This window comes from Humulus lupulus, chromosome 1 (genome assembly GCF_963169125.1).
Source record: "Humulus lupulus chromosome 1, drHumLupu1.1, whole genome shotgun sequence".
Classification (NCBI taxonomy): Eukaryota; Viridiplantae; Streptophyta; class Magnoliopsida; order Rosales; family Cannabaceae; genus Humulus; species Humulus lupulus.
Genome location: NC_084793.1, coordinates 6,952,613 through 6,963,556, shown reverse-complemented (window position 1 = coordinate 6,963,556; position 10,944 = coordinate 6,952,613). Strand labels below are relative to the sequence as shown.

The following is a 10,944-nucleotide window of genomic DNA, read 5'->3' as shown; positions in this document are numbered from 1 at the left end:
ATATTTGGACTGAATTAATACTTTATTTATTTTTAATGACTATAGTGATATTTACTAGGTTGATAAATATTAAAACTATTTATATTAATTTTAATGTTAGTTATGTTTAAATTAATTTAATGTTTATTTTTATTAAATTATATTATAAATTATTTTTAAAAATAATTAAATTTAATAAATATTAATTTATTAATTTATTTAAAATTTAATTTTAAAAAAATTATAAATACAATAATAGCGGCGGACCCCGCGGCTAATATTAATCCCTCGGACATAGTTATTAGCGGCGGGTTCCGCCGCTAATGTCCGCTGCTAATAATTGCTTATTAGCGGCGGGTGTGTCAGTCCGCCGCTAATAATCATTATTAGCGACACTTTTTTAGGCGCGGGGTATTAGCGGCGGAGGCCCGCCGCTAAAGTCTATTAGCGGCGGACGTGGCATTTATTAGCGGCGGAGTCCCCCGCCGCTAATAATTAAATTTGTTGTAGTGTCAGGCGACATCTGGGTTGAGAAAGGTGATATGGCTCGTAGTTGGATCCAGGAGCAGATCACGTGGTTGGAGATCCGGATTGCAGCGGGAGAAGGTTGGGCCAAAGACGAATCTGTAGCGATTGGTTGAGGGACTCACGACAACCGACGACTATTGACTGGGGGATTGAGAGGGACGAAGCTTGGGCTGAAACAAATCTACGGCAACCACTTCGACTACGGAGGCAGGCAATAGCGAGAGGCACGACGAATTGGGGATGGGCACTAGGGCGATAGATCTATTCATTATTTAACCCATCTTTGAAATCTTGATATGTTTGAGAATCATTTTAAAAGTATTGTTCAAATCTGGTTTGGAGATGCATTTTCTTTGATATAAATCCATCACCAAATCCAAATTGGTTTGTTGTTTTTTATTAAGATCTGAATATTAATTGAGGATCAGTTGTTGAGGGCTGTAAAACTGAGGCAAAAGGCTTGAATTCAGTTGTATTTTAGTGTGAAATTTGTTTCCGTAAATTGTAAAGTGGTTGCCCTCTCTTTCTCGATGAACATATCTAATGAGCAAAAACTTTATATTCAATCTGAGATTATTTTTTCTTTGTATGTCTTTGTATAATTTTTTTATAGGTGAGATGTAATTTTTGAATGAAAAATTTGGGTTTGTATAATTTTGGAAGAAACCTGGTTTGAATTTCTTCCTGTCTAATGATATAAATACAAATATCTATATATATTTATATATATAAATTTGTGCTTTGGATTCATAATCGAATAAGAAATCCGAGTTTGGGTTAAAGAAGATAACAGTAAACACATTAAATAATTTAGTTATTTATATTTGATTTTGGGGGAAATATCGAAGGTGAGTATGATGAATAAGAAAATTGATTTTCAATTAATTATTTAATTTAAATTAATTTTTTTAGTAAAATTGATTTTTAATTTTTTAAATTAAATATTTTTAAAATTTTAATTATACACGTGGCTCTGTCATGTCAGTGCCAAAAAATGTCAAATCTATTCTCTGTTAGCCACATAGGACAGAAAGTAACAGAAGTCCCACAACTCAGTAACGGGAATAGTTCGGGGGGCACAGTCAGACAGTGCTAATAGTTCGGGGGACAAAAATGTTATTTATTCTTAAAAACAAAGTATTGAAAAAATGTACACTCGTTATCTTGACCACTCATTCAAAATAATGTATGAACATGTTGAATAACCAAGATCATAATAATTAATTTTCATGAATTATCGGAACTGTACCCTACCAATAGCAGCATTTAATAACTACTACAAATATGTATGAAATAATTTCTTTTTTAAAATTATGGATCTTATTATCTCGTAATCGTATGCATAAGAGATGATTATATCCTATATGTATAACCAAATATAAATTGTGTTTAGCATAATTTCTTTTCTTTTTTTCATTTAATTAAGTATATACACAAATTATATTTAGCCCATAATTAAGCCGTTAAGCATGATTTTCTACATTAAGAACAAAACAGTTCTCAAAGTCAACTTACTTTCTAAGTCAACAAAATAATTTCCTGCAAATTAATAGTCAAGAAAGTAGAAAATGCACTGCTGTCGGAGTTGAATTGTTCTTCGTTTTCTCTTCTTTTGCTCTTATTCAAAGCTTCAAATCAAAATGGACCCTCTCTTCTGCTTGAGTCCTTTTCAGTTTCACTCTGAATTTTCTTAGCTGAATTTAATATATGTTTTGGAATTGTAGAATTGGAATTAGAATTAGAATTGTACAAAAAAAAAAAGATTGAAATGCGAATGGTTTGATTCTGAAAGTCAAGAACGTGGCATTAGATTTTCTTTTGCTTTATGAGAGAGTGACAAAAAAAACCAGTTTTATTCGGATTAAGCTCTACAAACTGAAGCCATCACCATGAAAAGAGTTCCAAGAACTCGTTTCTCTCTTCTTGTTCTCCTTCTGCTTCACATTTTTGTGTTTTCTTTACTTCCATTGAAGATTGCTTCCTCACCAAGAACACAAGCAGAGGCTCTGATAAAATGGAAGAACAGCTTGGCCATTAAACCATCAACTCTGAATTCATGGTCCAATAACAACATCAACAATCTCTGCAAGTGGAGTAATGTTGTCTGCAGTAACTCCACCGGTGAAATCTCACAAATAGACCTCTCCAGCATGGACCTGAATGGAACTCTAGACCAGTTCAACTTCTCTCCATTCCTTAACATCACTGTCTTCAACCTCAACAACAATGTTTTCTCTGGTTCCATACCAACAGCCATTGGTAATCTCACCAAGCTCACTGTGTTGGACTTGAGTGACAATGATATTGAAGGACAAATACCAGTGGAGATAAGCCGGTTAACAGAGCTTCAATATCTCAGTCTGTTCAACAATTTTCTTGAAGGGCCAATCCCTTACCAGATCAGCAATCTACCAAAGGTATGGTACTTATCCCTTGGAGCAAACAACTTGGAGAATTCTGAGTGGTCAAAATTTTCAAGCATGCCTTTGTTAACCTACCTTGATATTTATTTGAATCAGTTTAATTCAACATTCCCAGATTTCATATCAAAGTGTAGGAACTTGACCTTCCTAGACATGTCTCAAAACAGCTGGAATGGTTCAATTCCAGAGTCTGTATTTTCCAATCTGGGCAAACTCCAATCTTTCAATCTCACTAATAATCAATTTAAGGGACCTTTGTCATCAAACATTTCAAAGCTTTCTCAGCTCACACACCTTCATTTGCCAAATAACTTTCTCAGTGGTGAAATTCCTGAAGGAATTGGTCTCCTACAAAATCTTGAGGTTATTGAACTGTATAACAACTCCTTTAGTAGGAGTATTCCTTCTTCTATTGGCCAACTCAAGAATCTCTTACGTCTTGATCTTCGCATGAATTTGTTAAACTCAACAATTCCTTCTGCGCTTGGTTCTTGTACTAGGCTAGGTTACTTGGCTTTGGCTCAAAATAGACTCGGTGGAGAATTGCCATACTCATTATCCAATCTGAATAGTCTCACAGATCTTGGCTTATCTGATAATTATTTCACTGGCACTCTCTCCTCTGTCTTGATCTCCAATTGGACTGCTCTCACCTCAGTACAATTCCAAAACAACAGCTTCAGTGGGCAAATTCCTAAAGAAATTGGGCTATTGAAGAATGTCACTTATATTTTCCTATACCAAAATAACTTCAGTGGTCCAATTCCCTCAGAGATTGGAAATTTGAAGGAACTAGCAAACTTAGATCTTTCTGGGAACCATCTCACCGGTCTAATTCCATCTTCTTTATGGAACCTCAAAAGCCTCTCCTCTGTGCAACTCTTCTACAACAATCTGGTTGGAACCATCCCACCAGAGATTGGAAATCTAGTATCACTGTCAACTTTTGATGTTAACACCAACAGACTCTCAGGAGAGTTGCCGGTTAACATTTCCAGCCTCAGCAACTTGGTGGGGTTCTCTGTTTTCACCAATAACTTCACAGGAACAATCCCCAGAGACTTTGGGAAGAACAGTCCTAATTTGACATACATTAGCTTTTCAAACAACTCATTTTCCGGAAAGTTGCCACCATATTTGTGTAATGGGTTCAAGCTAGAGACTTTGACTGTGAACAACAACAGCTTCACGGGACCATTGCCCGAGTGCCTAAGAAAATGCACCAACTTGAAGAGAGTAAGGCTTGACGAGAATAATTTCACAGGAAATATTACTGATGCTTTTGGTGTTCACCCCGCTCTTGATTTCGTTCGACTAAGCGACAGCCAATTCGTTGGTCAAATTTCAAGTACGTGGGGGCAATGTGTGAATCTCACCAATTTACAGATGAGTCGAAACAAAATCTCTGGTAAGATCCCACCTGAACTCGGGAATGCAAAAAATTTGCACGTTTTGAGCTTAGAGTCTAACGAGTTAAGTGAGGAAATTCCAACTCAACTTGGAAACCTAAACAAGTTGTTCCATCTCAACCTCAGCAATAACCATTTCACAGGGAGCATCCCTCGAAGCCTGTCCAATCTAACTAAGCTGAAAACTCTTGATGTATCTGCGAACAATGTTTCTGGGACCATTCCAACTTGGCTCGAGGATTATAAATTTTTGTCGAGCTTGAATCTTAGTCACAACAAGTTTTCTGGCGAAATACCTCAAGAGCTTGGCAACTTGGGCTCGTTGAAGTACATGTTGGATCTCAGCAGCAATTCTTTCACTGGAGAAATCCCATCAAACTTGGCCAAGCTTTCATCACTGGAGAACCTTGACGTCTCAAATAATCAACTATCCGGAAAAATCCCATCGTCGTTTTCCAGCATGGTTAGTCTAGTTTCGGTCGACTTCTCCTACAACAACTTGACGGGTCCAATCCCAACTGGAAAAGCTTTCCAAAACAAGAACGCTTTCTTGGGAAACCCTGGCTTATGCGGAGACACAGAAGGGGTCAACCTCAATCCGTGTAGCTCAACGTCAAACTACAAATCAAGCAAGAGAACGACACATATTGTTATCGGGGCCCTTGTTGTCGTTTGTGTTAGAATATTATTTATTTGGTATATAAAATCAACTAATTGATTTAATATATTCAATATTTAATTTATTGACAAAATATTCTAATTAATGGTCAACATTGTTTGTTACCTGATTTGTTGTTACCCGATTTTTCATATCCCAACTGATTGAGGAAATATCTCAATCTGTGGCAGAGACTCTGATGGTAGGTCTCACTCTATAAATATAGAGTACCGGTCCCCAAGCTCGCTACTCATTCTGACTTCCAGTAACTCCATCTAAAAGAGTTAGTGAGAGCTTGGAAGCCCGTGTACTCGTTCTAACTTCTGTTATTTTTCTTTTGTAGATCTAAAGCTAGATCGAGGTTATCAATAGCAATGGCTGGAGGTATACAATATTCGATTTTTTTTTGCATATGTTCATTCATATATTAATTCCGCCTACATGTATATAGAATTGTTCATATGTCTACTTTCATATTAATTCTAACATTTGGTATCAGTCGCCAGTCTACATCTCTGCCTTGCTAATTTTATCTGCATGTATATTTATTTGATTTATATATGCATTCATATTCATATTCATATATATATATACATATATCTTCGGTTTTGGTTGGCCTACATTTAACAAAATTTCTTTTGGTAATTTTATTGTGTTTGTATTGTTTTGTGTTTACATATATGTTATATCTAACATATTTTGGCAATATAAACAAATTATACACATATATTTTTTTATGATTTATAGATGTGCCTATGTCTTCATCTATACACATATATTATATATTCGTGTATATAGTTTTATATATTGTTTGAGGGCCATATTCATAATTTTTATTTTTATTTTTATTTTGATAGAGAGTTTTAATGTCTCATATTTTTTGATTTTTTGTTTCAAAACTAATTTTCCACATAAGTACCATTAGAAATCCTTCAGATTATTTTTTCTAATGATCTATGTTTCCAAATCAAGTTTTGAGAATCCAAAATCAGTTTTGCAACCTTCATGTACCCGGTTATGGCCAAAAACAATTTTGATATTAAATTTCGATTTTTTGTTGTTGTTTAATCAATCTAACGTCATGAATCTCTTTAGACATGAATTTCGAACCAATTTGGACAATAAATTTTATCTTGCCAATTTAATTAAAACATATAATTTTGGTAAATTATATATTTGGAAATTAATTAAAATGTGCACTTACTTGATTTTGGTGTATGGTATATTTCTTTTATTCATGCAATATTAAATAATTGTGTTATTTTAAGAATGTAAGAAATTTTTACAATTAAGTTTGTGCAATTATTTTATTAATTCACGAAATCAGTAAATGATGTTATTGTCTTATTAAGCATGATTTTTTCTACCATTAAGTATATATATGGAATTATTGTATTTTCGTACATATAATTAATTATACTAATTTGTATGATTATTTTGTTCTTATTCATGCAAAATTTATTTTGAGTATAATTATCTTTAATTTTATATGTATGCCTTTATAATTTTAAATACATTATATATATTTCATTATTGTGCTAGATATATTTAGATTATATTCAAAACATTAAGATAGGTTGAATAATATTTAGCACATTAATCTCCATAAATTATTCATAAAATATTCATAAAACATTTAGGGTGAATAAAATTATGAATAATTCATAAACAATTTTGTGGTTGACATAAGAACGCATGAAACTGAGACAAATGCTCAATCTAGAACGGTTTTTAATGATCTTCGGACGACCACACTAGGAGCACTACTCTCTGTGATTGCCTATTATGTTATAACGAAATTGTTCTTAGGTCTTCCTAGAGCCTAAAACATAATGTCTAGTGAACCATATAATTTTACATAATTAGGGAGTAGCCACAGCATCTTTAATTATATAAAATTATATATTAATTTGAAAGGATCACATAATGGACAAAATTGTGATTAATTATATAAATATAACAATTTTACCCCACAGGGATTTTATTATATTTATATAATTAATTAGGATAATATATTAAATTAATTTTCTTAATTTACCCACAGGAGTTATGATAATTAATTTAATAGTTTTATCATAAAGTTTAATAAAGATAGAAGTTTCAAACCTTACTTTATCCCAAATAATTCGTTTGAATAATCTATCATCCTTTACATCCAATTTTATTAAATAAAAAATTTAGCCCACAGGCAATTTTTGTTTAATAAAATTTCAATCTTCAGCATGTTATACATTGGTAAAACATGACTTCATTAAGCCTCAATCTTCTAAATCTAAGTTTGTAATCCTATTCATGCAGCTTCTTCATCATCCTCTAGTTTTGCTGAAATCCTTACCGAAATTCCTGAGCTTAGGGGTGATAATTTCAAAATCTGGAAGGAACGAGTTCTTCTTCATTTAGGCTGCGCCGACATGGACTACGCAATAAGGAAGGACGAACCTGCTGCAATCACTGTGACTAGCACTGCTGCTCAGATCGCACTATATGAGAAATGGGAGCGGTCCAATCGCCTCAGCATCATGTTCATCATGTCCAAGATCCCTCTGGGAATGCGTGGATCGGTGGAGCAACCTGAGAAAGTCAAAGACTTGATCAAACTGATCGATGAGCAGTTCGACACTTCAGACAAACCACTTTACAACAACCTCATCCACCAGTTCTCATCCACAAAACTCACTGGTGTCAAAGGAGTTAGAGAACATATTTCAAAGATGAGGGACATTTCTGCTCAACTGAAGAAACTCGATGTAGTCATTCCCGAAACCTTCCTGGTCCACTACATCCTTAACCATCTTCCACCTCAATATGGGCCTTTCAAAATTTCCTACAACACACATAAGGACAAATGGAGTATCAATGAACTGATAACCATGTGTGCTCAAGAAGAAGCAAGGCTCCTGCAGGAACAAGGTGAAAGTGCTCACATGGCCACCCAAGGCAAGAAACGCAAACCATCCAAGAAGGACAAGGGGAAAAATAAAGTGCCTCCCCAAGGTGATATAAAGAAGGATTCCATCAAATGTTTCTTCTGCAAAAAGAAGGGACATGCGAAAAAGGAATGCGCCAAGTTCAAGAAATGGATGGACGACAATGGTAATCCAATTTCATTCGTATGTTATGAATCTAATATGGCTAATGTTAATATTAACACATGGTGGATTGATTCTGGATCAACAATTCACATTTCAAATTCCTTGCAGGGTTTACAAAACCTAAGGAAGCCAGTGGGAAGTGAGCAAAGCATCTTATCTGGAAACAAGATGGGCTCACATGTGGAGGCTATAGGAACGTGCCATTTAGTTTTAAGTAGCGGTTTTGTTTTAAAGTTAGAAAAGACATTTTATGTACCAAGTTTCTCTAGAAACTTGATTTCCGTTTCAAGACTTGTACCTTTTGGTTTTTCCTTTACATTTTCAGACAAATCTTTTAATTTATATAATAAATCTGAATGTGTTGGAAATGGTATTTTGTCTGATGGTCTTTACTGCCTTAATTTACAAAACAATACCGCTTATAATACTATGCACGTTCACGCTGGCAATAAAAGATGTGTTATGAATGAGAATTCCTCTACATTATGGCACCGGAGATTGGGACATATCTCTATTGATAGAATTAGAAGGTTAGTAAATGATGGGGTACTCAATACCTTAGATTTTACTGATTTTGATACTTGTGTGGATTGCATTAAGGGAAAGCATACCTCCAAGTCTAAGAAAAGTGGTGTCCATAGGAGTTCTGACCTATTAGAAATCATACATACTGATATATGTAGTCCAGACATGGACTCATATGGTCAGAAATACTTCATCTCTTTCATAGATGATTACTCACGCTACATGTATATCTACTTACTTCATAACAAAAGCGAAGCGTTAGATGTCTTTAAGATATTTAAAGCTGAAGTAGAGAAACAATGCAACAAGCAAATTAAGATAGTGAGATCAGATAGAGGTGGAGAGTATTATGGTAGATACACTGAAGATGGACAAGCACCTGGTCCTTTTGCAAAGTTTCTTCAAGAAAATGGGATTGTTGCCCAATATACCATGCCCGGTACACCCGAGCAAAATGGTGTTGCAGAAAGGAGAAACCGAACATTGATGGACATGGTGCGAAGTATGCTTAGCAGCAACCCTAAACTTCCTAAATCCTTGTGGACTGAAGCTCTAAAGACATCCGTGTACATATTAAATCGAGTTCCAACCAAGGCAGTCTCCAAAACTCCTTTTGAATTATGGAAAGGTTGGAAACCGAGTTTGCAACATGTACGCATTTGGGGATGCCCATCTGAAGTTAGGGTATACAATCCACAAGAAAAGAAACTGGACCCAAGGACCATAAGTGGATACTTTATTGGTTACGCTGAAAGGTCTAAAGGTTACAAGTTTTATTGTCCATCTCATAGCACTAGGATTGTGGAATCAAGGAATGCAAAATTTCTTGAAAATGCCTTGATTAGTGGGAGTGATCAATCCAAGGACTTAGGTTCTGAGAAAGATCCTTTAGAACCCTCCACCTCAAGAGCAAGATTGATTGTGGTCGATAACACCCCTGCAGTCCAAATGGATGTTGAACCACCACAGCCAATTGTTGAAGATCCACAAGTCAATGATGAAGTTCAAATGGATCAAGTTGTTCAAGAGTTGCCTATAATTGTTGAACAACAAGCTGAACCACCCGCTCCTCAAGAGCCTGCTGGTGTAGCCTTAAGAAGATCCACTAGGATAATAAAATCGGCGATACCTAGTGACTACATTGTGTATTTGCAAGAATCTGACTACAATATTGGAGCCAAAAATGATCCAGAAACGTTTTCACAAGCTATGAATAGCAAAGAATCGGAACTGTGGTACAATGCCATGAATGAAGAAATGAATTCTATGAAAAGCAACGGAGTCTGGGATCTTGTTGAGTTGCCTAATGGGGCGAGGGCTATTGGGTGTAAATGGGTCTTCAAAACAAAGAAAGACTCATTAGGCAACATTGAGAGACACAAAGCGAGACTCGTTGCTAAGGGATTCACTCAAAAAGAAGGAATTGACTACACGGAGACCTTTTCTCCGGTATCTAAGAAAGATTCCCTCAGAGTTATCCTGGCATTAGTTGCTCATTTCGATTTAGAGCTACAGCAGATGGATGTGAAAACTGCCTTCCTAAATGGTGACCTAGAGGAGGAGGTATACATGAAACAACCAGAAGGATTCTCCTCTAGTAATGGTGAGCATTTGGTGTGCAAGCTTAAGAAGTCCATCTATGGTTTAAAACAAGCGTCCCGCCAATGGTATTTAAAATTCCATGATGTCATCTCTTCTTTTGGATTTGAAGAGAATGTCATGGATCAATGTATATACCAGAAGGTCAGTGGGAGTAAGATTTGTTTTCTTGTTTTATATGTGGACGATATTCTTCTTGCAACCAATGATAAGGGCATGCTACATGAGGTGAAGCAATTTCTCTCAAAGAACTTTGAGATGAAGGATATGGGTGATGCGTCTTATGTCATTGGCATTAAGATCCATCGAGATAGATTCAAATGTATCTTAGGTCTATCTCAAGAAACCTACATTAACAAAGTTTTAGAGAGATTTCGGATGAAAGATTGTTCACCAAGTGTTGCTCCTATCGTTAAGGGTGATAAATTAAATTTGAGCCAGTGTCCAAAGAATGATTTTGAAAAGGAAGAAATGAAGAACATCCCATATGCTTCTGCTGTTGGAAGCTTGATGTATGCTCAGGTGTGCACACGACCCGACATTGCCTTTGCTGTCGGAATGCTAGGAAGATTTCAGAGTAACCCGGGATTAGACCACTGGAAAGCTGCAAAGAAAGTTATGAGGTATCTTCAGGGTACTAAGGATTACAAACTCATGTTCAGACGAACCGACAACCTGGAAGTAGTTGGCTACTCAGATTCAGACTTTGCTGGTTGTACTGATTCACGTAA

General features: G+C 35.5%; 1 protein-coding gene across 2 annotated transcripts; it reads left to right on the top strand.

The window, feature by feature from the left end:
* Positions 1–2,120: 2,120 nt before the first annotated feature.
* LOC133784604 (LRR receptor-like serine/threonine-protein kinase GSO1) lies at positions 2,121–5,179 on the top strand. Of its 2 annotated transcripts, XM_062223905.1 has the most exons (2): positions 2,122–4,338; positions 4,466–4,696. In XM_062223905.1, exons 1-2 carry the CDS (start codon positions 2,397–2,399, stop codon positions 4,510–4,512), a joined length of 1,989 nt encoding a protein of 662 aa, XP_062079889.1. In that variant the 5' UTR covers positions 2,122–2,396; the 3' UTR covers positions 4,513–4,696. The 2 variants fall into 2 exon arrangements, with proteins under 2 accessions (XP_062079883.1, XP_062079889.1); XM_062223899.1 differs by having other exon boundaries at positions 2,121–5,179.
* The last annotated feature ends 5,765 nt before the right edge of the window (positions 5,180–10,944 follow it).

Coding starts and splice junctions, on each gene's coding strand:
- LOC133784604 (XM_062223899.1), top strand. CDS start 2,397: ATGAAAAGAGTTCCAAGAACTCGTTTCTCTCTTCTTGTTCTCCTTCTG.